The sequence below is a fragment of the Lynx rufus genome, unplaced genomic scaffold (assembly GCF_022079265.1).
Source record: "Lynx rufus isolate CCGP_SWC_20201006 ecotype Redwood Valley unplaced genomic scaffold, mLynRuf1.p SCAF_24, whole genome shotgun sequence".
Taxonomy (NCBI): Eukaryota; Metazoa; Chordata; class Mammalia; order Carnivora; family Felidae; genus Lynx; species Lynx rufus.
The window spans coordinates 11,021,219-11,047,488 of NW_025814839.1; the positions used below are offsets into that span (position 1 = coordinate 11,021,219).

General features: G+C 56.4%; 1 protein-coding gene across 3 annotated transcripts in view; it reads right to left on the reverse strand.

The window, feature by feature from the left end:
* Positions 1–26,270, reverse strand: part of PXN (paxillin) — a 47,789-nt gene continuing 21,519 nt past the window's right edge. Inside the window, exons 2-15 of one of the 3 annotated variants that reach the window (XM_047088482.1) lie at positions 11,945–12,171; positions 11,539–11,654; positions 11,045–11,181; positions 10,734–10,935; positions 9,741–9,876; positions 7,346–8,260; positions 5,936–6,211; positions 5,344–5,655; positions 4,617–4,715; positions 4,176–4,346; positions 3,884–4,057; positions 3,232–3,313; positions 2,923–3,071; positions 1–2,159 (exon numbers count right to left, since the gene is read on the reverse strand). In XM_047088482.1, coding sequence (XP_046944438.1) covers positions 1,893–2,159; positions 2,923–3,071; positions 3,232–3,313; positions 3,884–4,057; positions 4,176–4,346; positions 4,617–4,715; positions 5,344–5,655; positions 5,936–6,211; positions 7,346–8,260; positions 9,741–9,876; positions 10,734–10,935; positions 11,045–11,181; positions 11,539–11,654; positions 11,945–12,171 — 3,263 coding nt within the window. In that variant the 3' untranslated portion in view covers positions 1–1,892. The remainder of the gene's footprint in view (positions 2,160–2,922; positions 3,072–3,231; positions 3,314–3,883; positions 4,058–4,175; positions 4,347–4,616; positions 4,716–5,343; positions 5,656–5,935; positions 6,212–7,345; positions 8,261–9,740; positions 9,877–10,733; positions 10,936–11,044; positions 11,182–11,538; positions 11,655–11,944; positions 12,172–26,270) is intronic. The other 2 variants (XM_047088480.1, XM_047088481.1) reach the window with 2 other exon arrangements.

The window sequence follows — 26,270 nt, forward strand, 5'->3', positions numbered from 1 at the left end:
TGAAAATAATGGCAAACTTTATTGGCATAAGTCACAGAAATTGAAATGGGGAAAAGCCAGGTTAAAAGTTTACAGAGGAAAAAAAAATAAAATAAAATCCTCAAATAACCATTGCCCCAGAAGGTAGACCCCAGAAACCCCAGTACCCCTAAGGGAGGGGCCTGGGGCCAGTCACTGTAAACAGAGCAATAAGGCCTATGGGTGGAAGTGGAGACATCAGACCTTTGGAAGGGCCTGGCTGACCTCCCAGACTGGGGCTGCTCCTAGCCCTGTCTCAAAGGAGGGGGACCCTCTTCTGAGACCCCGGCACACTCAGTCTTTGCTATGAAGCTAGTGGAGTGGTCTGGATCATCTTCACGTTAGACCCCCGCCGGGACCCCTTCTGCGGACCTGGAACGCCAGGCTTGCCTGTTGCTGTTTCATCCTTGGGGGACAGAGCTCTGAGGGCTTCCTACTGCTTTAGCAGGATCCTGTCCCCTCTGCCTGGAGTCCTATCAGGCCCCCTTGCAAAAAATTTTGGGCCCTTTTCCCCAGACCTCCAGTCTCCAGGGAGGGCAGGGGAAATTTGGGGAAATGCGGGGCCCAGTGGAATCAACAAGACCAATGGTCAAAATCAGATACCAGCTTTCCTGAGAAGGCAGAAGAAAAAGCCAGAGAGAAGCAGTGAGGAGGCCGAGAATGTTCGGCAGGTTCTCTTTGCTGCCAAAAAGTTCACAGGGGAGCAGATGCTCCTGATGGCTTACTCAGACAGGAAGCAGCACCCCCAAAGTGTACTTTCCCCTTCTCCCCCCTCAGGAACAGGACAGATGAGGTTCAGAACTCTAGGCCCCAAAGGGCAAGACACCCTAAGGCCAGTTTCAGTTAAGAGCTTGCTGGCCCAGGTAGTAAGGAAGGGGTTTTAAAATACAGCAGTTTATATAAAACAGTCCTGGTGAGCTGTGAAGTTAAGGAAGGGGAGTCAGAGAGCTGCTCCGAATTCACCTGCTTGTGCTAAGAAAAAATAAAATACAAATTGCTTCCCCACCCCAAGCCCTCAGTACAAGGCAAATGCCATGCCACGGCCATTGTCACCAACAGGACAAGTGGCCATGGAGGAGGAGAGTACAAAAGGGGACATCTTTAAAATCTCTTCAAAATCATTTTGTATAGAGAAGTAAAAGCAACTCAAGACGATATGAATTCAAACCTCAGTGTAGAAATCTATCAAAGTCGGTACAGTGTCCAGGCACGGGGCAAAACTCCCCACCTCGCGCCGTCCCAGAGACGGAGGAAGTGACTATAAAACATTATTGCTGAAGAGGCCTCTCTCAGTAGAACCAGAGCAGTTATGGGGGGATGGGGGGAGCAGGGGGCAGTTGCCCAGGCCTGGGGAGACTGGAAGGACAGGAGGAGCACAAGAAACCTTCTGGGTGGCCCCTTGACCACTTCCACCCTTGGGTAGATAGATTTATGCTGGCATTGTCTGAAGGGAGCTGGGTGTCCCCCAATACTCTCAGGACAAGGATAATCAGGTCGGGACGGGGTAAGAAGGATAAAAAAAAGACCCCGTCAGACCCTGCCTGCCCTTCCCCCTGGCTCCACTGCCAAAACATGAGTAAGAGATGGCTCCAGTGTCGGGTGCTGGCATGGCCAGGCGGGTTGGTGGGGACACACGTCCAGGGAGGATGAAGAGTCGGCAGCCTGGGAGGGGGCTGCAGGTGGAGGAGAGCCCAGAGGCTCTGGCAGGGGAAAGAAGAGTGGGCCCTCTTGCCATCCTGCACCAGCCGAGGACACGGGTTCCAGTTTCGATCAGGTTTGCCCCTTCACCCCTGGGCAAGGCCTCTGGGTCACAGTAGCAGTTGTGGGGGGAGGGGGGGTGGCTGGGCCAGGGCAGGGGGGGCCATGAAGGGTGCCTAGCAGAAGAGCTTGAGGAAGCAGTTCTGACAGTAAGGCTTGTCGTTCTGCTCCTTGAAGGTGCCCTTGTTGAGCTGCTTGAGGCAGAAGGCACAGACGAAGTGCTCCGGATGGAACTTCTTGGCCATGGCGGTGATGCAGCGGCCCGTGATGGGCTTCTGGCAGCCAGAGCACAGTGAGCCTCGCCGCTCGTGGTAGTGCACCTCACAGTAGGGCTGCCCATCGTGCTCGAAGAAGCTGCCGTTGACGAAGGGCGTGAAGCACTCCTGCCAGGCAGAAGAGGGGGGTGGGGCACAGGAAAGGGGGCTCAGGCTGGGACATCTGCCACTGGCATGGGCAGAAGTCCGTCAAGGTCATGACTCCCCCTTGCTGAGCGTTTCCTATGTGCCACGTGCTGCACCAAACGCTCACTGGATTCTCCCAACAGAGGAGGCAACTGAGACCTAGAAGTTCAGTGACTTGCCTACAGTCACACATCTACTAAGTTGCAGGGCCTGGATTCAAACACAGGTCTTACTGGGCTCCTGGGCAAGTGGCTATAACATTGTGCCCAGAAACCTACCTGCACACTTGGGTGTCAAAGGCACTGAGAAGTCTTGCAGTGAGCAGTGTTTTCCAAACTCATCTGGTCTGAAAGCCCTTGCTGGATCTCTAACATCTGTGGACTCCCATTACCTCCAGAATACAGTTTGGAGACCATGGCCCAATATTTCCACTGAGGCTGCTAAATGCTTGATCTCATTTAATTCTCACGTGCCCTTCTACCGAACATGACCAATGCCAGGGCCGCCCACCACACAGGACAAGGCTTGGGGACATGTCTACCTTACTCCTCTTGGTTTCTCCCCGCCTCAGTATGAGCTCTGGCCCAGGATCCACTGAACCTGGGAACTGTACCCCCTATCTGCTACCTCTTTAATGACGCCCAAGTTAGATCCAGAGAGCATCACGGGGGGCGGAGGGGTGGCCTTCTCTCCCCACTGCCCGCTCCCAGCTCCCTCCAGACAAGTAGGCCAGGGGGCTCCCTACCCGGCACACAAAGCACTCGGGATGCCAGAGAGTGTTGAGGGCCGAGATGTAGTTCTCCAGGATGGCCCGGGCACAGCCACCACACTTGGGCGCGAACATGTCAAAGTAATCCTTCCGGCAGTAGGCCTTGCCGTCTTTCTCATGGAACCCTGAGGAGCAGGGGTTTGGGGGGCAGAGTTAGGGCTTCCAAAGGAGGAGCCACCCTGACTCTCACATCAGCAAAGTCTCCTGCCCCTGCCTCCCCAGTGCTGGGGATGGGGGTGGAGGGCAGAAGGAGGGGCAGCAAGGTGGCCTGCCTGCCAGTCATACCTTCGGGACCAAAGAAGGCTCCACACTGGGCGCAGAAGAAGTGCTCGGGGTGCCACGTCCGGTCCAGGGCTGTCACCACTTTCTGTGAAAGCAAAGCGTGGGCCCAGAGCCCAGTTGCCAACCCACTGGACAGATTCCACAGTGGAAACTCACAGGCAAGACCCTCCCACCCCCCCAGCCCATCCAGAGATGAAGTCTCTCCTCACTGTGCTTGGATTACTACCGGGAATTCCAATTCACTGAAGGAAATGACATGCCCAACACACTCTCTCTCCTGAATCTTCACATGGTAAGGTTAAGGTCACAGGTTGTACTGTGACCCCCATCTTATAAGAAAAGAAACAGTCTCAGAGAGGCTGAACGTTTCCCTAAACATCACACAGCAGGAGAGTGAGGGCACCAGCATGCCACTCCACTTATCAGGGTGGAGCTCCAAACTCCTGGGAGCTTCCCCAGAGGGAATCTGGGATGGAGGTGGAAGGGAGGCAGAGAGGCCCTGAATCCAGCCTGCGCTTGAATCCCAGCCCCACCGTTTCCTGGCTGTGTGAGCTCGAGCATAGGAGTGACCTCTCTGAGCATCAGATGGCACGAACTATAGCGAAGAAGAAATGTGCCAGCACGGCTGCCCTCCCGCCACGCCACAGGGACTCACATCCAGGATGGGACCGTTGCAGTAGTAGCAGCGTGGAGAGAAGAGGTTGTGATAGTCCTTTTCACAGTAGGGCTGCCCATCCCGCTCAAAGAAGTTCCGGGATCCGATCTCCTCTTGGCAGTGGGTGCAGACAAAGTGCTCCGGGTGCCACGTCTTTCCCATGGCGGTCACAACCTGAGGAAGGAGGCAGAACACGGCTCCGGGCCCTGGCCTGCCGCGGAGCACCCTCCCCTGAGGGGCAGAGGTCCGACCACCTGCGGCTCCCTCCCCTCTCCACCTCGACCTTCATCACCTGCCCAGCAATGGGCTTCTTGCAGGCCCCGCAGACCCCTTTGGCAACCGTGGTGACCCCCAGTTTGTTCAGGTCAGACTGCAGGCTCCCCAGCATACTATCCAGCTGGCTTCCAGGCTTTGGAGGCCCCCCAGGGGGAGAGCTGCTCCCTGTCTTCCCCTGGGCCATGAACTGTGGAGACAGGGAGAGAGGTGGTCAGGACTTCCAGGCTTGGGGACGACGTCTGCAGCACCGCGGCACTGGGGGAGTTTCTCCCTCCTGGACATTTGGGCTGATAGAGGCAAGCAGGGCCACCTCTTCCAGGGCCTCCAGAGCCCAGAGGGTGGGAATGGCATCCACAAGAGATCCTGGTGGTCACAGGGGTTCAAGGCACCCCACCGGCCTGACCAACGTCCAGAAAATGGGCAAGCAGGACCCTAGGCCCCCAGCCTCAGCACTGACCCCTCCCTCGTCCTGCCCTTCGGGACTGCTCTGCCTGCCGTTCGGAGGCCAGCCGGCCGCCCATGCTTCTCCATCCGCAATCTGTTCCAGGCCCTGGATCTTGGGTAGGGGAGGAAACGAGGACAAGAAAATTGTTTTTAATTAAGGAAGAAAGAAAAAGAGATCTTGGAATTGGACCATTTCACAAAAGGGAATCTAAGAGAGATAAGAGATCCCACCCCCACCCCCCAACTGGAAGTACCAAAATAAGGAGGAAAAGTCTAGAGAAGGATGGCCCAGGCAGACGTGAAGAAGGGGAGAAAGGTGAGCCAGCTAAAGGCACAGACACAGGAAAGGAAGGTGACTGGGGCCAGGAGCAAAGAGGCCTTCCAGATACTGGTCTAGGGGCTGGAGGGAGAGAAGGCTTGCTTTCCCTTCTGGGAATGGCTTCCTCAGAGGAGGGTGGGGCAGGACCAAGGGACATCAGGAAGGAACAGGCAGAGAGAAGCCCCACCGGAGAGCAAGAGGACAGATGACATCAAAGGGCTGGGAGAGTGAACGGCAGATTAAGAGAGGGTCCCGGGTCAAAGCGAGGTCTACGGAAGGACTGTGGTACTGTCCTGACGTGTGCACGGGGGCGGGATGGGGGAGTGTGCCACAGGGTATGTGTGTGTGGGGGGGGGGGGGCCTGCAAGTGTGCAGGGGAGGGACAAGGCCCAGGCAGCAGGACGGGGACAGGGAGGCCTGCCTGCATCGGGGGGAAGAGCGGGTCCTCGTCGGTCTGGCAGCCCACGGACCTCCAAGTTTGGGGTACAGGAGGGGGAGGGGTGGGTCCCTTCACACCCTCCTCCTGCAGCCCTGCCACAGCACTCAAGTCCCCAGGGGAACCTCGGGCAAGAGCGGAGGGCCCCAGGGAGGAGGGGGCGAGCAGGCTGGGTGGGGGAGAAGGGCTGCTGGCTGAGGAGTCTTTACGCTGCTGGAGCAAAGGGACAGGAGAAGGAGAAGCCAGAACAGAGAAGGTTCTTCTCAGGGGAACAGGGGAGCCAGGAGGGAAGACGACCTGGGAAGAAGAAAGGAGGGAGAGAGATGAAGCAGAGCAGAGGAGCAGGGTGCGGCGCCATCCCCAGGCTCCCCCTGGGCTTTCCCACCCTGGCACCAAGCATGAGGCCATGAGGCCATGAGGCCATGAGGCCAGCCTCACCAGGCCACAGGGTGCAGGACCCGCTTCCCCCCACCTCCCCGCACACCCCACATCTCCCCTCCAGCCATCCTGGGGAAGAATCGGGATGCCTACTGCCCTGACCCTGGCCCTGGCCCAGCCCCGGGCACCTCCTCGCTACCTTCTCTACAAGCTGCCCCCCAGCCCGCCTCCCTCGAGGCTGCACAGTGATGATGACGCCCTCAGTCAGCCAGTCCTCAGCAGAGGCCCCCGCTGCCCCCGCTGCCTCCTCTGCCTCCGGCTGGATGCCGAGCCGACCCTGCAGCTCTGCGATGAGCCGCTCCTGGGATGGGGTCCTGCTCAGGGTGGCGGGGTCCAGCCGGCGGCGAGGGGAGGGCTCCCGGGACATGGGGTGCGCGTGGCCCGTCTCCCGGCTCCTCCTGATCACAGAGCGGATCTGAGGGGGGAGGGGGAAGCCGTCACAGTCCCACTCTGGGCTCAGCCGATGCTGCTCAGTCCACACTCAGGTGCCCCAGGGAAGAGGCAGGACAAAACTGCCAGAAAAGAGCCAAGCTGGGGTGAGGTGGAGGCAGGGGGCAGAGCAGACTCCCTCCACCCAGCGCTCACCTCCATGTCAGCAATGACCTTGGGCAAGACACTTCACCTCCAGGGGCCTCAGCTTCTCTATCCTTGAAATGGGGTTAGAGTACTTTCTTGGCTGCCTTACAGGGTTATCACATTATTTGAAAGGATGTTAAGTGGACATTCTTGAAAAGGCATAAGGCTCTTTCTTTTTTTGATCTGAAGTAGAAAAACGTGATCTTTCTTCCAATAAATCTTTTAATTTTTTCCTTATGTATATTATAACCTGCTCGTTTATAGTGGTTTTGGCTTTTTTGTTTTTGCTTTACTTTGTTTTGGGAGAGGACATAAAATTTTAATCACGCAAGAAGCACATAAAAACAGTAACATTAGCCGTGGCTTATTGAGGACCACATGCTGTATTCTCAGCACTTCACAGGCATTATCTCATTTAATCCTCTGGACAACCTTGGGGGGAAATGGTCTATTATACCCTCATTTTCTCTCTCTCTCTCTTTTTTTTAAGTAGGCTCCACACACAACGTGGGGCCTGAACCCACGACCCCAAGATCAAGGGTCGCATGCTCTGATGAGCCAGGCAGGTACCCTACTATTACCCCCATTTTAAAGATGAGAAAACTGAGGCTGGTGGGGGGTTGCCCAAGGTCACACAGGGTAGCAAGTACTGGAAGCGCAGTTTATATTCAGTACTATCTGGTTCCAAAGCCCATGCTTTTAACCATTTTGCACACATCACATCAGAAAGGAGGAGCCCACCTAAAGGAAAAAGCCTTAAACGAGCAAGAGGCGACTGTCACTAAGATATCATTCCAGGGCCCAGAGAATTCCACTGCTGAATCCTGGTCATCAGGGTCACAGGCCACGCGATCTTCGGATTTGCTGCCCAAGCAGACATGCAGAGTGGGAGGCTACATGCGGTTAGGCAGGAGGGGCCCACACTTGGGCCGGCGGAGGACCATGCCTAGCAGCCGTGCGAGCTTGCGCCTGCCTGGCCCGAGGTGGAAATCCTCTCAGTGGTGCTGGGCGTGTCCATGACCACGGCAGGTGGAAGCTCCGACTGTTCCCTCCTGGCAGCAGCTTCAGTGACGCCCTCTGGCCACCTGGGGGTCTCAGGTCCCTGGGTTGGCCTGACCAGGCTTCCCTTCATGAGTGTCTGTCCACCTAACTGCTCCTTGCCAACTGGGGCCGGGCCGCTGCTTTCCAGCTCCCCTGGCTCTGGCTTTGCCCTCTGCTTCCGCTGTCCACATTCCTTGGTGAGACTCCAGGTATCTGGGAAGATGGCCTGACGGTCCACGGCCACGACAGCCGGCTCAGTTACTTCCTGGAAGCTGCATGTGGCTCCGTGGGGCGTCTCAGGCCTGAGCGCCTCCAAAGCCCATGGCTGCTCCCGAGCGGCAGCCACGGCCTCCTCTGGGTACAAAGGGTTGGCCAACAGCCCGTGGGGGGCTCCAGGCTCCTGGGGACCTATACACCCAGCTTGGCCGGGTAGCGTGTGGCAGGGGGGGCCCCCGGAAAGCTCACTTATAAGATTTGGTAGATCTTTCCAAACCTGAGTCTGGCTCTTTGCACCTAATGGCCCCAGAGACCCCTCCACAGAGGGAGACCCTGAGTTGGGAGTATCAGGCGTCACCCGGAGGCCAGCCAAATCAAGCCAGTTGGGAGCCACAGGAGGTAGAAGGCCCCGTCCATTATCAGTGTCCTCAGAGCAGAGGACCTCCTGGCTGGGACTGTGGCCTCCAGAGGAGGGTTTGGTAATGGATGGCAAGAATACAGAGGGCCCAGGAGGAGGAGGAGGAGGAGAAGGAGGAGGAGGAGGAGGAGGAGGAGAACATATGAGGTGTGGGGATGGAGCTGGTTTGGGCAGCAGCTCTGGGGAGCTCAAGGCCACAGCAGAGGAGCTGGTCTGGAGGAGGAGAAAGACAAAAGACAGAAGGGAGAGGAGAGATAGACGGGAGAGGGGAGGGGAGGCGCTCACCGCAAGGGATGGGCTTGGGCTGAGGGCTCTGAGAGCCACCATCAACACTGACCTAGACTATGCCGAGGTGGCTATGAAGGTGAAGCATGAGGACTGGCCTGAGAAAAAGACCCCAGACCCCAAAAAGGTGTTCCTGGGCTCCACATCCTTGGCTCCCGTCAAAGCCACGCCTGTGGGACCACCCCAGTCAGAGTAGGTACAAGGGAGAAAACGCTATGGAGAAGTGGACCACAGGAGACAGGTGGCCAAGGAGGTTAGCCCAAGCACCGATCGAGAAAGAGTCGGCCGCAGGCAGCTGCCCTGCTCTGCCAAACCTGGCCCAACGTGGCTGTCTCTCCCAGACAACCCTACCCTTCCTATGGCCCCCAAGACCTTGCTCTCAGGGCACAGCTAGAACCAGTGCGGCTTCTTGTAGGACACTACGACCCTGGCTGTCTCAGAAAGCAAAAGGAGCCTAAAGGGAAGGAGGGCAGGGCTCTCCAAGGCCAACACCAGAGTCCAACACCCTAAGAATCTGACAGTGGCTACTCACCACTTAGAACCGTGAGGGTCACAAGCCCAGATAGCTCCCATCCCCCACTGTGAATCCCCAGCTGGAGGGACTCTTGGAGGTACCCTCAGGGCCAAGAGCACTCAGACTGCTTGCTCCCCTTCTCAGATTCCCTGTATCATGCCCCAAAGGTCTCGGGCAGACCCACGTGGAAGGATGAAGTCAGCAACTGTTGGAGATCAGTCAATATCAATCCCCATGGAGGAACTGCATCTTCTAAATAAAACATCTTGGGCCTGGCAGGCCCAGGAAGCCCAGGATGGGAGGGGAAGGGAGGTCTCGTGCAGAACAAGCCCAGTAGCCTGACAGGTTAAGACAGAACCTATGGGGACTCAGAGGCTTGTGGAGGGTTGGGGAGAAGGATAGAGGGAGGCTGATGGCTGGAGGCCTATGGATTCAGGAGCCAGAGGCAGAAAGAAAAAGGACGTGTTGAGGACAGCTAGCCACCGTGGGAGACGGGACTCCAGGGCAAATGACCTCTCAGGCACAGGATCCCAGTCCCACATGGCCCATCAGAGAATGCCCTCCCCCACTAAGAGCAACCATCAACACAGAGCCCTTTGTCCCAGCCTCCTGATCCCCTTGCCTGGGTGGCTGGGAGCTGGGAGCAACCCGGGAGGAAGGAATGTCCCTGCAAAGTGCTTCTCTGCCTTCACAGGCTGTGAGGCAGCCCAGTCCCCATGAAGCCTGGCCGGACCCTCCCTCTCCCACATCCCGGCAAGGCCAGAGCATTTCCAGGTCCCCGGCTCAGGGCAAGGCACCCGGACGCTGAGGGACTGAGTTCTGGCTACTCACACTGAGGTACAGGAGGAGAAGAGTGAGGGGGCAGGGCGGGGGAGAGGAGGGGTCTTGGGGCACCTTGAAATCCGACAGCGAGGCCATCAGCTCGTCCAGCTCCCTGGTGGCAGAGGAGGCCGACATGCGTGTCTGCTGCTGGCTGGAGGTGGCTCTCTGAGGGCTGCTCACCTCGCCCTGGTTCACAGTGATGGCAGGGCTGCAGGGCAGGCACGGCATCAGCAAGGGCCCCGGGGTCAGCTCCACGTGCCCCCAGAGTGGCCCTCTCCTCTTCAGGGTACCAACATCTCTGCTCTCCCAGCGGGGTCCTCCCGCCCCTGACTCCACAGAAGCCCTCCAGCTCCCGATCTCTCCTGGGGGCCAGAGCGGAGGTGAGCGGCCGGCACGGGAGAAGGGAGGGCAGCTCAGGGGGCACCTTCCCCAGGAAGACACCTCTGGGCCTCCCAACCCGGCTTCAAGCTTGCCTGTTAAACAAGCCCAAATGGGATAAAGGACTTGTTCATCCCTTGCGTATCCCCCACGACACTGGATGTACATGTGAGATTGTTCCAGCAACACAGTAACAGCAAGAAGAGCTAACATTCAGTAAGCCCTTACCACGTGCATCATGTGCTATGAGCCGGAAACCATTCCAAACACTTGACACGTATTATTGGCTCTCATCCCATTGAGGTAGGTGATCTTATCACCATTGTCCTATATCCCTTCATCCCATTTTATAGACAGGAAAACTAAGGCTTGAGAGACGATGCTTAGTAAGGACAGAACCAATATGTGAACCCTTATAGTGTGGCTCCAAAGCCTGTGCAGACAGCCGCTAAGCTATGGGCATCCTTGTCATGCACAATGTCATCTTTTCTGACAGGTGGTGGTTCACTGGAGGCAGGGAGGGTGTTCATGGGACTCCACTAACCCCCCAGCGCCAGGTACGGGGCCTGGCAAAAAAGAGGCACTCGCAGAGGGAAATGGTGACAACTCGGCTAAGTGGACAGACACCGGGGCATAGGCACTGGCTGGGTGAGACCTTCCCTGCTGGGAGAGCCCAGTGATACTCACACTGGGCTGGGCACAGAGCTCTCCAGTTCATCCAAGAGACTCTCCACACTGGGCCGCACGTCCTCCAGACCACGGCCCCCATTCCGCTTGGGCTTCTCTTTGGTCAGGGGCCCAGCTTTGCCCCCCAATGGGCTGTTATTCTCCGGGATGCCACAGTGGGGGCTCAGAGCCCCAGGCAGTGGGGGGCTGGAGTTGGCCTCATCTTGGAAGAGTGAGAGAGAAAGGCTGGTCAGCCCTGACCCCTCTGGGGATCCAGAGGCCAGCAGGTGGATCTGGAGGGGGCAGGAGGGTGTACAGGGATTCAGTCCTACCTGCAGGGAAGCCTGGGGGGTTATGCTGCACAGCGTTCAGTTCCAGCAGCAGGCGGTCAAGTTCAGAAAGGTTGCTGCCCAGGGAGGAGCTCATCACTGTGGGTGAAGGCTCGGCAGACTTCTGCTTGTTGGGGAAACTGAGAGGCAAAGGGGAGGTCACAGTGAGAGGCGTCCCACCCCCGTAGTTTTGGTGGCCTCCAAATTCTCAAGGAGAATAAGGCAGAAGGCGTACAAAGTCTCCCCCCCCCCCCCGCAAGAGATTAGAGAGGGAGGAAGGGATGTGGTAAAAAGAGAGGAGGAAAAAGTCTTGCCTCAGTTCCTCAAAGACACAAGGTGCTGTGACAACCCAACCCTGCTGCTGCGTGGAGATGGCAATGCTGAGGCCACCGGGCCAGTCCAGAGGCATTAGGAGCTGGCCGGGAGCCTCAGGGCCTTCTGTGGGCTGTTGGAAGCAGGAGGGGAAGGAGACAGGCAGGCAGGTACCGGGGCAGTACCTGTAGACGTGCTCTTCCTCACCGGCGCGGGGACATGGAGGGCCACCGCCGTCCTGGGGGACGGAAGCACTGGAAGTTTTGGCACTGGAGCCGTACACAGGTGACGGGGACTGAGGCTGCAGGGAAGAGAACGCTCAGAGCCTCCCCCAAGGGGAGGAGAAGGAAGAGCCCGAGTCACCCCCAGGAGGTTCCTGCTCACAGACAGTCTCACCAGGGAATTTCCACTCTGGCTGGGAGACAGGTGATTAACACTTGGTCACTTGCCCCCTCACGTGGCATCTGGGAGACCTGGATATTTCCCGGCCCCTCTCCCTCTCCCTCGACCCCATTCCTCCCCCGGTTCCCCAAACGCCTACAGTCCCGAAGCCTCTGTTCCCTGTCTTCCCAGCCACTGCCCCCACCTTACCTGCTGGTGGATGAATCGGGAGGCACTGGGCTGCCACTGGTCTAAGGGGTCAAGGATCGTGCCATTGAGGGCCTCACTGGATGGGGGTGGAGGGACAGGGGGCGGCACGGCAATCTCCTGGTATGTGTGGTTTCCAGTTGGGTATGAGTAGGGGGTCTCCTCAGACAAGAACACGGGCCGTTTGGAGATGTGGGAGGTGGTGGACTCCAAGTCTGCCAGCAGGGCGTCTGTGGAGAGAACAGGCAGAGAGCCGGTAGGAACCAGGGATCCTGGACCGCACGGTCCAGCGGCAGTGCCTCTCCTGCTTGCTACACCCAAGAGTTAATGACTTCTGAGCACCTGCCCCACCCCTGGGAGAAATAACCAGCCTCAGGGCAGGAAACTGTCAGCCCAGACCAGTCTGGCTAAGAACCAGCTTCCAAAACTGACCTCTTCTCCCCAGCCCAGGACTGAAGGTGCCATGGAGGCTCCGTGGGCTGCCTTTGGGGCTCTCCTACCTCTGGCAGTCAGGCACCTGTGTTCCCTGCCGACAGGGCTGTGCAGCTGGCTGGCTGGAAGTCAGAAATGCCTGCCTGGCACTCTGACTTCACAGGGCAAGGCGGGGAGAATGGGCGGGAGGGGCCACACGTCACGGGGAGGGGCCCAGGCAGTGCCAGGTCCCACTTAAATTCCAGGAGCTTAGGCTTTCTCAGTGCCCCCCCCCCACCCCGACTAGAGCAGTCCCGGGGGTGTGGTACCTGCCTTTCTGGCTAGGTAGAAGTAAAACCCCAGGCTCCGAGCTCCTCCTGAGACTTCTGGGCAAGGCTCTGGGCTACTGGGGTGAGGTACGCGAGGAGGTGGGGGCTGGTCGAGGCTGGTGCAGTGTTCCCCACCCCCTCAGCCAAGCAGGGGGCAGGACTGCTCTGTAGGCTGTTTCTGCGGAAGCCTGGCAAGCAGCCTGGCCCCAGAGGCTCCAGGGCCCCACTACTCTGCTTCTAACAGCAGCAAGGGAGCCGAATCGAGTACAAGCTTCCATTACTCTGGCACCAGGCAGCCAACAGGGGGGCCCTGGATCTCCCCAGTCCCCAGACGAGGGAACAGCTGGAGGGGCAGGAGTAGGAACTGTGGGAAACCCCCCAACTTCAATCCTCCCCTCCTGGGACCCTCAACAGCCCCACGGCCCAGAGAGCCTGGCCCCAACACCACACCCTCATTCCTACCATGTTCAGGGACTTGCTCACTCTCACTTCCCTGTCGACCTGCTGAGGGTCAGGAATGACGCTCAGTCCCTGTGGGCCTTAGGATATTGCATATCAGAAAGCAATGGCTGTGCCTACTGCCATTTACTAGTAACAGGCACTGTGCTAGGCACTGTGTGTACATGGTCTGTCTGTTAATCCTAATCCTGGATAAACCTGGAATTCTGATCCTCCCTTTGCAGATGGGAAAAGGGGCTTCAAGAGGTGATGGGGCTTTCCCAGATAACAAAGCCAGTGACAGACAGGACTGTCTGGCTCTTCAGAAGCCCCAACCCCCAAAAATCTGGCCTGCAAGAGTCTGCTGGGATCACGACATGATGCCACATTTAAACAGCACAATTTCCTGAATGTCAGCGCCCAGGATCAGAGAGCTACCAGTCTCATTCTTCCTAATGGCTCTGTCCCCAACCCTACCCCAGCTCAGCAGAGGGAAGCAAGGGGGGCCCACACCTTCCCCCAGGTGCCTGCCCGTCCTCCCACCCCCAAGGCTGGCCACACCTACCCCTGGCCCCTACCCAGCTGGTCAAAGGGGGAGCTTGTCACAAGGCCCAGGACCCCGGGGCCAGTAGCGCAGCACAAGGGTCTCCTGACTTCCAAGGAAGTTCCCGCAGCCCCCTCCCACTCCGGATCCTCTAGGAGATGTCTGGCTTCCTGTCTCTACCAAATCAGAACTAGAGACAGTCAGTGTGCACCTAGGTAATGACAGAAAAGGACCCAGCGTCCAGGGCCAATCCCAGTGGCCTCTGCACAGCCGCACCTGCTGCCCTGGCTTCACGCAGCATCCCCATTTCTTCTGGGCCCAATCCAGCAGGGGCAACCCCCAGCTGGAAAACCCCAAAGGGCTCCCCAGAGCAGGCAACAAGTGCAATACCAGTGAGACTAAAAGGAGCAGCTGCCATGCTTGACCACCCACCACATGCCAGGAGCTTTACCTGTGCTCCTTCCCTTCCTCCTCACAGCAAAACTAGCACGGAGGGGAAAGTGAGGTTCAGAGAGGTAGATAGAGTCACGTCCCCATGCTGCTGAAGCTTGCTGCCATGACACAGCCAGGATCTGAACTTGGCTCTCTCAGGCTCCAAACACTCAGTAGAAGACAAACGGTTAACCCATTCCATCAGACCCTCTGAGTGAGGGCCTCCACTGCCCTCTGCCTCGAATACCCCATCCCCCCTAGTCATGAGCTGACTCTAAGTCTGGTTTATAATTTCACTTGTGTGTTTTAAGTTTATTTACTTATTTTGAGAAGCGGGGTGTGTGTGGGGGGGGAGAGAGAGAGAGAGAGAGAGAGAGAGAGAAACCAGTGGGGGAGGGGCAGAGAGAGAGGGAGAGAAGATCTGAAGCGGGCCCTGTACTGCCAGCAGCGAGACCAACGTGGCGCACTTAAACTCACAAACCAGGAGATCGGGACCTGGGCCGAAGTCGGACGCTTAACCCACTGAACCACCCAGGCGCCCCTCACTTGGCTCTTTTGAACACTGATACATCTATTGGTCAAAAGGAGCAGCCCTAGGGGACAGAAACAAAAGATCCCAAGAGTTCAAGTCTCAGTTCCTCTATCTACTATCCACGGCCAAACAGCAAATCCCTTCACTTCCTTGAGCCAGCCTCAGTTGCCTTGGCAAGCGTGATTCCTACCTCACAGCACTGGTGTAAGGTTTATATAAGCCAGCAGATGCTACGCTACATGGGAAGCTACAAACATCAGATCTTATTTGTTTTGTGACATTCTGAAAAACATCTTCCTCTAAGGAGATCAGGGTAGGATGCAAAGTACTGACTTCTACATGTTCTATGGGTAGAATCTGGGCAAAACATGACAAGGGCAATCTGGAAGAGAAAAACAAAGTGACGAAGTAACATTCAGAGTGAAACCTGTGTGGATGCCTGGGAGAGAGCACATCAAACTTGCGTCTATTTGAGTGAGAGAACACACGCGCAAGCCAGCAAGCCACAGGGCCTCTAGTGTAGCTTCCTTCTCTCTCTGCACCGTCTTTGCTCAGTGACTGCACAGGACTTGGCGTCACTGTCCCCCCACAGTCTCCCCCAAATGCGTCAAGAAAGGGAGCCAGGAATAGAGGAGGCAGCCAAGGAGGACTCTGGCCTCTACTTTGGATTCCTATGGGTGCAGAAGACTGCTATGTCCCCATGGCCTAGAAAATGGTTACAGGCCAAAGTCTCCTTGCAAAAGCTCGGCAAACTCCTCCCCTGCTGAGTAAACAGAGGCAGCAGGAAGAGGACTGATCAAGGGAGTCCACTTGCAAGCAGCACCACATGGGTGAGTCCCCCAGTTTTCAGCTACAGCTACTGCCTGGTACTTAGCTCTAAACACCCGGGGGCCAGGCTCAGTGTCCTACTCAGATCCCAAAAAAGGGGTCAGAGAAAATGGTGCCCATTGGAACACTTTCCCCCCTCCCAGTGTTTGTAGAATACGTTCCAGTTACACAGAAGCAGGATCTGAAGCAATGGGGGCTCCCTCATCCAGGCTAAGGAAAGCTTCAAACTTCCTCAGCATTTCTCCACTAACTTTCTGGCTCCAAGCCTGAGACCTCCAGAACAAGTCAGAGCCACTAGGAGCACCCAAGCCACTCTGCGGAAGGAGGCTCTCCCTGGGGCTTCCCGTTCCTTTTCTGGAAGAAACCGCCCTACATTCTGCAGGCTTTTTGCCTCTCTGGGCCAGCTGATGCATGTCCTGCATTTCCATCCAACGTGTGTGTCGGAGGAGGCTTCTCCTCTCTAGGTAGGTGAGGGAAGGGATGGCTGGCTCGGTGCAAAGACTTCCAACCCACCGGGGGCAAAGGACACCCAGCTATGCCCTGGCGAGGAAAGGGTGCGGTCCGTCCGCTGCTTCCCGCCAGAGGGCGCTACTGGCCCGTCAGCTTCCTGCCGCAGGCAGTAACCAAAGGTAAACTCGGCGCAACCACCAAATTTTCGAGCCGGGGAAGACCCGGGAGCCCCCGGTCAGGGGTTCCCTGGGGAAGCTTCAATCTCGAGAAAGCTCGGCTGAGCTGGAAGGAAGGAGCAGCTACGGGAGGAGCACGAGGAGGCCTGGGTGCCAAACCTCTCACCCGTGCCTGGGGCACACCATTTGAAGGCGCGACCCAAGAGTGACGCAGCCCCGTGAGGGCCCCGGAGACCCACAGGGACGCACGCCCCTCCGCAGACGCAGCGCCAGCGGGCGCCCCGTCCCCACCCTGCGGCCGCGCCTGGGCCCAAGCAGCCGTTCAGATCAGAAGCTCCTTCGGGTCCAGAGGCCGCTCGGAGGCTGCTTGGGGACAGGCGGCCTGGGTGGCTCGCAGCACCGGGCCGGGCAGAAGCGAAGAGGCCCTTCCCGGCAGGCGGCAGGTGGGTCGAGTGGGGAGGGGGGTGGGGGGGAAGCCTCGGGGTCTGCAGCCCCGAGGGGGTTAAGACGCAGGCGTACTGGCTGGCTGCCCAGGGAGGGAGAGGAGGATAGAGGGGCCGGTCTGCCCGCATTCCAAGATGCAAGCTGCAGCTGCGCCCCTCACATTCCCAAACCAGCCCGGGGACGCAGGACAGGGGCAGCCCCGGCCCTCCTCATGCTCCCCGGACTGCAGCTCTGGGGACCCTGGCTGACCCACTGACACACGACACCGTCTAATGAGATAAAGAGAATCAATGAACCCCTCTTCAACCTCCACCCCCAATGAAGTATAAAAACAAGTGAGACTCCTTCACAAGCCTGGTTTCCTCCTACCCAAGCCCTGGCCACCTCTGAGTGTGTGATAAAGACTGTCAAGAGCAGAGCTACAGCTGGACAGATGCCAAGAGATAAAGGTCTGTCCACCAGAATCCCTCAGTGTGGGGGTGGGGGGTAGGCAGTGTGGGTCAGGGAGGACCCACAACTGTTCTAGTCTCTCCTCCCAGGCTCCAAAGACACTGATGTTAGATCTTGCACAGGGGTACTCTGAGTCACACACTCTGCTCAATGGCCGAGCTGCTCAGCTGGGCTGCTTAAAGGTTCTTGTGCCTCAGTTTCCTTGTCTGTCTGATGGGAATTCTACCATTTTACTCACAGGAGCAAGGATAACATGAGAAAATGGATACACAGTGCTTGCTTAGCACTGTCCCTGGAGTAGCACATACAGTACATTGCTAAACTTAGGGGAGCCGGCTCCCAGAGAGATGGTTAGCCCTGACGGGGCAAGACAAAGCACCTCTCCTTCTTATCCCATGCCTGAGGCAAAGGATGCTGCCATCCTGGATGAGGGTTAGGGGCACCACTCTGTGGAAAACAAAGTCACCCTGCAGAAGCCTCCCCACCTCATCCCCACAGATGGGGCAGGTATATGTGGGGGCATCATCCCTTCCCAGAGCTCACAGGCTCCCCCTGCCAGACTGGCCCCAATGCTGGGCCCCTCGCCACTCCTCTATCGGCAGAGCTAGGCTGAACTAGAGGAGGTGGGGGTCCCCTGGCCACCTCAAAATGCCGTGTATTCTTGAGGCCTGGCCTAGGAGAGCCCCCAGTAAGAATTCAATCTTTTCAAGACTGCTCACCCACCTTCTTTCTGCAGGCCTTAACTCAGCTTTCGTCACCCTGGGCGAGGGCTGGCACAGTTTCCTTAGGAGCTGACAAGCAGAAAGAAGGAGCAGCAGGCACCACCCTGAGAGCTCCGGCACAGGCAGCAAGAGGCTGCCATGGCACAAGGGCCTTCCCGACAGCCCAGGGCCAGCTGTGCATCCCTGCCATTTAACAGGAGACCAGGCTGGCTCAGCAAGCTCTTCTCCCACCGTCTATCCTGCTGGGTTCAGAACTCTGGGCCAGGAAGGTTGCAGCCCCCCTGCTGACCACCTGCTTGGGGCGGCTGGCCTCAAGTGTCAGAGGAGAAGCTGCCCAGCCTTCCGAAGGACGCCCAAGCTCAGGGATCCAAGCAGTGAGCAGGCTCGGCCCTTCCTAAAGAAGTTGCTATGTAAACAGCAGGAACAGCTCCTCAGGGATGGTCTCATCTCAGCCCCTTTGCTGAGACTCTTCCAGATTAGGAAGGAGAGTAGGACAAGAAGGCGGGTCCCCCTTCCCCCAGCCCTGAGCACATGAGCAGTTAGAGCAGAGGTAATCTAATCCACAGCGGGGTACTTTTACATGGTGAGTAACTCCCCAGGAATGGGGAGCTGGGTATATTTATCCTGATAACTGTCCTCCGAGGAAAGACAGATCTGTGACCAGTAAGGGCCAATCCACAATTAGGCTAGATCTGCTCTGCTCCCACTGGGCCCAGGGACCCAGGACCTGGACACTGACTAGGAGGTCAATCTCCTGGAGAGGCCTTCCCTGCCAATTTGGGTTCTTGTCCACTGTCTCCTCTCCAAGAATTAAGCTCTGGAAGCAGGGGCCTGGGCTATCTTGTTTGATGCCTATCCCCAGCAGGCAGAATGAGAGACCCTATGAGGAGAAGGAAAATGGGGAGCAGAGAAAATGACCAGTGAGAGTAGGAGCCAGGACACAAGGATTCCAGGCCCAGGGTGCCAGTCAGCAGGTCAGACCACCCACATGGGTCATCTTCTCTGTCTATAAAATGGGCAGAACCCAATCTGTCCCCATTCCTGGGAACAAGCTCTAGGGAGGAGATGATATAACTTCAGGTAAGACTTATATAGCACCTTTGAGCTCTTTGGAGTTTGTCTGAATCCAAGGTATTGCTATTATCTGAATCCCAGACAGGAACTGCTCTCCCTAAGGAGATGGATGAGAAACAATCAATACTGTAGTGATATTTAAATATTTAATAGCCGTGCCTGGAGGTTATGAAGACTTAGCCACCATTCTCCTTAGCTGACTCATGCCTCACTCAACAGGAACTGCCATTTTACTCTCCCAGCCCTAACGGAAGTGTGGGCTGGGGGTGACACACAGGAAACCAGGGGAGAAGGCCGAAGTCCTCCAATCTGCTGCGGGGAAAGTTGGGAGGTGGCCCTCTGCAGAAGGAATTTCTTCCCTGGGCTTCCCACATGCCAGAGGAGGGTGGTTTCCTGTCTGCTGAGGAGCCCTTCCTTGAAGAGGCTGAGACAACGTGAGTGTGCCTTGCTGGCTGGGTCACCTTTACTGGGTGACTGGCTTGCGCCCAAGGTCACAGAACACAGAGTAATCCGAGACTCAAGAGAATAAAGGCAGAAAGGCAATTCCAGAGGTCACCCTGAGCTCCAAGCAAAAGCCCAACGGCCCCATCTGCACCAGGCACCCACACAGGGCCCCCCTGGTCAGGCCCCTGGCTGCTACTGAGGCTTCCCCACGCAGTAGCAAATGGGAGGAGGCGCCCAGATTTACCCTGCACACCTCCCTGTGGGCACAGGGGCAGGTCCAGGCTGGCCAGACCCGCAGTCTCTTTTCTATTGTAAGTAACTCATCCCTCTGTCCAGGATCAGTAGGCCCCGCCCTCCTCCAGAGGTCCCAGAACCACCGTGGATGCATTTCATTGGCCAGATTTCCTGCACCTCTTTGGGTCATCCTGAGACTGCACTTTTTAAGGTCAAGCTACGGCCCAACTCCAGGCCCATCCCACAGTTCCTTCAACACGGATTTACATACAAAAAGAGGCTCAAACCCGGGAGGCTCAGGTGCTGGAAATTTTCTCAGCTATTCCACACCCACTCCAATCCACTCCTGCAATCAGGCTCTTCCAGGGAAGTCGGTCTGTTTCGGTCTGTTTCTGTTGCAGGGCTGTTGCAGGACTGTTTCAGGGCGGGGCTGCTCCATGGGCCTCTCAGCCCCCGCTAATCACCAACAGAGGTTAGGAGGGGCTCAGAAGTGAGTCATCTGCCCTACAGAGACCCGAACAGAAAGTTCAAAAGTTTGCCTGTTCCGAGGATGCGCTGTAGTCTTCCCAATGTTTGTGGATTTCATAGCAGTCATTTCTTTGCCAGCCAAGTTCTGATCAATAAATACAGCCCAGGGGTGCCTGGGTGAATCTGTCAGTTAAGTGTCTCCCGATTTCAAATCAGGTCAGGATCTCACAGTTCAGGAGATTGAGCACCACGTCGGGCCCTGCGCTGACAGTACAGAGACTGCTTGGAATTCATTGTTTCGCTCTCTCTCTCTCAAAATAAATAAATAAATGACAATTAAACACACACACACACACACACACACACACACAGCCCAAGGTAGCCACAGAACAGGCCAGTGCTTCCTGATCTCAGGCAACCATTTCCCTAGTTCAGCTCTCTCGCACCTTTCGGGTTCTCTGACAGAAACCCTAAGAGCCACGGCGGGTGCTTCTCCCTTCACTGGCTTCCTTTCTTTTCAACAGCTTAGACCAGCATCCAAATCCACGCTCAGTCCCTTCGAAGCTTTGTCTGCATCCCCCTGCCCAGGTCCCCCCCTCCCCCACCCCCTGTGCTCTGACTCTTCCAGCAAACACCAGCAGTGTGAACTTTTGGAACTTCTGGGTGTCGCCTTGCCCACCAGACCACACACCCTATGTTTCTAAGAACTCTCTTCCTCCTCACCAGATCCACAACATGAATACCACCAGAAGCCTTTCCTACAGTGAGTGCCTGGGTGCCAAGCAAGGAGTCACAAAGCTCAGCCGCAGGTGGCCCTCTCTGCCTGCAGGAGAAGATCGGAAGCCCTGGGGTTGGCATTCTTGAGCTTCTCAGAATATGGCCTCAACCTAGCCTTTACCTCCTCCTGGAGCACTCACTGCAACCTGCCTCTGCAGACAAACTGGGCCCCCTCTTCCCTTTCCCCAGCTGTGTGCCTTTATTCACAACATGCCCCACCCCCACCATCTTCTACAGGGATATCCATACCCCCAGAGGACACACGGAGCCAGGGGGCACAGGAACCACCTCAGGATAAACAACCTTCTGAGGATCAAATTTACTCAGGAGAAATTTAAACCACTTCCCTTAAAGAGCAAGGCTACCTTAAGGAACCAAATGCAAAATGCAAATTAATTGTAAGATAAGAAGTGAGGCTTCAAAGAGACTCTTTGCATATGCACTCAGGGACTTTGGTGAAGGAGTTTTAAGCAGGACCACAAAGCCACCACTGTCCATACCACAAATTTGGCTGCTCTGGTGGCACTGGGAATGAGGACAGTCACATAGCTCTTTGTACACCCTCTGGCATCCGAAGCCACAGGCCCTCCAAGCAGTGAGGCGGAAGGGTTAGAGTCCACCATTCACCAGCCGGGGTGGCAGTTTACTAGATCATTCTGGGCTTTAGTTACTCAGAAAACTCCTAGTACATGTGGTACGTAATCAATGACAAAACATGCAAAAGCCACCTAAGGGGTGGGGAGAAGTTCCTCTGCCCTCCCACTGTGACACAGAGGGACACATCTCCCTTAAGGAAGGGGGTAGGGGGAAGTGGAGCCAGGGATAGCGGCCAGGAGTGTTGGGAGCTATGACAGGTCCATCCCTAACTCAGGCCTCCTTGCTGATCAAACCACTGACCTCACCCCTCCGTGCCTCGTGCCTCAGGCTCATTCCAAGTCCTCCTTGGCTGAGCCCAGAAGCCTCCCTAGCAAGCCAGAGGCAAGAGAGAAGCTGCAGGGTTCCTGCACCCACCACCCCCACACCTTCGGGGAAGTCACAGCCATGAGAGCCCTGTGGCTTTGAACCTAGAATTGGGACAACAGGAGCTGCCCCAGCTCCAGGGAAGCTCAGCCTCCCAACTCCCAGAGGAGTAACCCCAGGACGGAGCAGCCCCTGCTCCTGCCACTGAGGCTCCAAGCCCAGGAGTGACACACAGGAACCCAAAGCCACAGGGCCGGGACGAAGCTCAGGCAGGGGGAGAGGGGGAGGAGTGGTCCTTACTGAGCATCTATCAGGCGCCTGGCCTCACAACCCCACCTTACAAATTAGGACAAAGAGGCTCAGAGATGTCCAATGGGTGCTTCTACCAGCAAGTGGAGTCCCCAGCGAGGGCGCCTCTGCCTGACCTCATTGCTCATCCATGTTCTTTCCATGACATTCCAACAGAGAGGAGTGATGGCTTCCTGTAGCCACCCCTTGTTCTGCCTGTCACCGCTCTCCCATGTCTATAGCGCACTCTCTGGAGCCCCTGGAGTAACCCAAAAAAGCTGGCCACGGGGGTGCTGCCCCACCACTGCTTCCTCCAGGCCTCTTGCCCTGGGTCTCCCCCGTTCTCTGCCCCCCACTCCCCACTCCTTCCCCCCTCCTCAGTCTCCAGCAGCGCCCTGGGCCGCTGCTGAGCCCCTGGTGGTAGCATTCAGAGCTCAAAACTCAAAGGCTGGAGTGCTGTGGTCTAGGCTAATGCGCTCCTGGGCTGACTGGCCTGAGTGTTTCCCTCCCGTGCCACACTGGCAGCTACCAGATCTGAGTGGCATGATGCAAGATGGGGCTGCCCTGAGCACTGACCTCTGACCTTACCACCAGGCAGCCTTCTCTGGATGAGATGGAGGGGCCTGGGTCATTTGTTTGGAGGGCACAGACAGATCAGTGGCTACTCAGTCCCCACCAGAAATGGGCAAAGGCAGCATAAGAACCATCAGGAGACGGAGAGCTGCTCTGGGCTCCACTGAAGTCACTAAACAGCCCACTGAGGGACGGACAGACAGCTGGCCTAGACTCTGCAACCCAGAGTCAACCTAGATCTTCCTTCAATAGATAGCCATACATCTCACTCCTCCAAGCAAAAAGTGGCAGCCTCCGGCCTCCTTCCTCTGTAAATGCTGTGCCCACCTACCCCACACTGGAGGGAAGAGGTGCAGGGAAACACAAGCCAGCCTCACACTGGTTCTCACACTGGTTCTCAGCTGCAAGGGGTGCCACCACCGTCCCAGGCTAACACTCATAAACTATTGACATTTGCAACTGATTTGCTCTTAATTTTAGAAAATAAACTGAGGAGCGCCTCGGTGGCTCAGTCGGTTAAACACCCAACTTCGGCTCAGGTCATGATTGTGCAGTTCATGAGTTCGAGCCCCGCGTCAGGCTCTGTGCTGACAGCTCAGAGCCTGGAGCCTGCTTCGGATTCTGTGTCTCCTTCTCTCTCTGCCCCTCCCCCACTCACACTCTGTCTGTCTCTCAAAATAATAAATATTAAAAATTTTTTTAAAATTTTAAATCTGGGGGCGCCTGGGTGGCGCAGTCGGTTAAGCGTCCGACTTCAGCCAGGTCACGATCTCGCGGTCCGTGAGTTCGAGCCCCGCGTCAGGCTCTGGGCTGATGGCTCAGAGCCTGGAGCCTGTTTCCGATTCTGTGTCTCCCTCTCTCTCTGCCCCTCCCCCGTTCATGCTCTGTCTCTCTCTGTCCCAAAAATAAATAAACATTGAAAAAAAATTTAAAAAAAAAAAAATTTTAAATCTGAAATATTAAGAAAATAAACTGAAGTGGGTTCAAGATTACTCCATGACAGGGGCTCCTGGGTGGCTCAGTCAGCTGACTGCCCAACTTCGGCTCAGATCACAATCTCACAGTTTGTGGAATTGAGCCCCACATTGGGCTTTATGCTGACAGTGCAGAGCCTGCTTGGGATTCTCTCTCTCCCTCCCTCTCTGCATCTCCCTGGCTCATTTTCTCTCTCTCTCTCTCTCTCTCTCAAAAATGAATAAACATTAAAAAAAAAAAAAAGTTACTCTATGACTGTCCTTCCCCCCCACGTGTGTTCCCATCTGCTTTCTTGAGAGAAAGAGCTGGAAGTACACAGGGCCAGGCACACCCTCGGGAAGGAAGATGGGCAGCATGTGATCCTTATCTGCCAGAAGTGTCACCTGTGGGGTATGTCCTGGCAAACAAAAATTGGAACCACTCTCTGAGATACTCAAGAGCTCTGAGAAGAGGAGGCAGATAGGAGAGGGGGGGAGAGAGACAGAGACAGAGAGACATGGAGCCAGCTGCCCCTGCAGCCCTCAGCTGACCTCCAAGGACACTTTCACTTCCCTAGAGGCATCACACCATCCAGCCCTGGTCTTCTCAGTCTCTCAAATTTTGGAAGCCATCTGCTTCATTCTGGGCAAGATGAAGTTCTCCAGAGGCCATCTGGCAGCTGGTGTTACAAGTGACGGTCAGCACGTCCTAAGTAAGGGGGTGGATGGTCTAGGGAGGGCCCGTCACACCCACAGAAGCCCCCAAGTCTCATCTTAGTCTCCCCAGAGCTCCCCACACTTGCAGGTGGCAGGCCTTTGGGGGTGGTGTCACTAATCTACAAAGAGGGATACCTCTGGCCATTGTCTTGAGGAGGGCCAGACGAACTTCTCTGAAAGCCTAGATCCCTGCCAACTCTCCACATTAGGAAATCAGCCTCGTCCTGGACAGGGAGGGAGCAGATGGAGGCCGCAGTCCTCACAGCTTTGGCTAACCAGAGTCACACTGGGAAACCACAATAGAAAAGAAGGAGGAAAAGACAGACTTCCCAGAAACAAAAAATGTCCAGGGAGACTTCTGGGCTGTGGGCCTTGCCAGCAAGGCCCACATGTAAGGCCATGAAGGTGCAGAGGAGGAGGACAGGGTGGGAACAGAACCACAATAAGACCCTGTAGCCTGCCTGCAAGAAGTCCACCAACCCCAGAGCTGAGGCAGCAACGAAGCAGACCCCAAGCCTCTGTGCCCCGGGGCTCATGCAGGAGAGAGGGTCCCAGGGCTCCAGCTTGACTTGGCAAGGCTGGCCTCCCTCCACCAGGCCCAGCTGGTGACACCAGGAGATTGATGGGGAGGAGGGGGAAGTGTCCACCTCAGTGCTGATTTGGATTTTATTGCAGGAGACACTCTGAGGCTCCGGGAATCCAACCGACCAGATGGCAACAGCAGTGCCCAGCCATAGTGCCCAGAAACATCACACAGGAAACCTCCAATGTACACGTAGAGAATATTCCAAAGGTTTGCTTGGAAGCTGGATTTGAACCAGGGCAACGTCTTCTAATAGAAACAACGCTCTGAGGGGAAGACCTGGGTTCTGTTCTGGTAGACCGTTTATATCACTCCACTGGACGCTAGGGTCTGCAGGGTCAGCAGGGAATGCTTTCTGACTCTGAGGGGCCAAGGGGAAGGCCCACCTGGGGCAGGGAGCAGGGCAGCATGAGTCAGGAGCATTGAACCCCATTATTCCTCTCTCACAGGGCCTGCTCTGTGCCTGGCGGTGTGTGTGCCCTGGATGCTCCTGGTCTAAACTTTTCATGGATGGACCAGGCAGGAAATCCTGTGCTCCTGCACCCAAAGAACTGTCTGGAAAACGAGGGAGCCTTGTGGTTAACTTGACAACCTCTGATCTGAACAAGCCTGCCAGCGAGGGCTTCTGCCTATCCTCCAATCTGCCTCTGTGTCCAGAAAGGAAGTGGTCACCAAGCAAGTCGGCGAGCCGATTCAACACCATCCGCTACTGCCCTCTGTCACACCACTGTTTTTCCTTTCCAACAGTGGAAGTCTTAGTTCCCACCCACCCCACCCTGTTGTGCCCCAAACTGCGGCGTCTTCCTCCATGGGCACTGTCCCTTGGTTGGGGTGGGGGTTGCCTGACCCCATTCCATGTTCTTCCCCCACAGCTAGCTGAAGTAGGAAGAGAGATGGTAGGGGTCAAATCTCACTGACTATGAACAATGACTCTAGTTTCTATATGACAGGGACAAATTTTAAAACCCAGGCACAAAGGGTAGCCATAGCACTACCCCCCCTGGTGCCCAGGTCTTCTGAGGGAAGAGCTCAGAGGCCATGACACCCTTAAAGCCACGGGCAGCTCAGCGTAGAGTGGCAGACAAGAAGCGCCAGTGGCCTCTAGAGCTGGGGAACAGGCACCCAGGAGTGGCAGGGCCAAGCCCAGACTGCTCTGGCCCAGGAGCCTGGACTCTTGAGTGCATACTTCACAGTTCCTCACCCTTCCACACCTCCCTATCTTTTTGGTGAAATAGGCATCATAAATGGCTAAGGGTTGGCCCAAATAATCTTTCAAGATCTCTTTCAGCAATGAACTCTAATTCTTCTCCTTCCAGGATGAGAGGGAAGGGAGGGTGAAGGGAGGCAACAGAGAATACAGCAAAGGTCACCAGCCCAGGGCCTGCAGGCTGCACCCCATTCCCCACATGAATGTGGTTGTGCTTTTTCAGAAATCTGAGGTTGTCTTAAGAAATCAAGAGATTTCAGGGGTGCCTGGGTGGCTCAGTCAGTTGAGCGTCCGA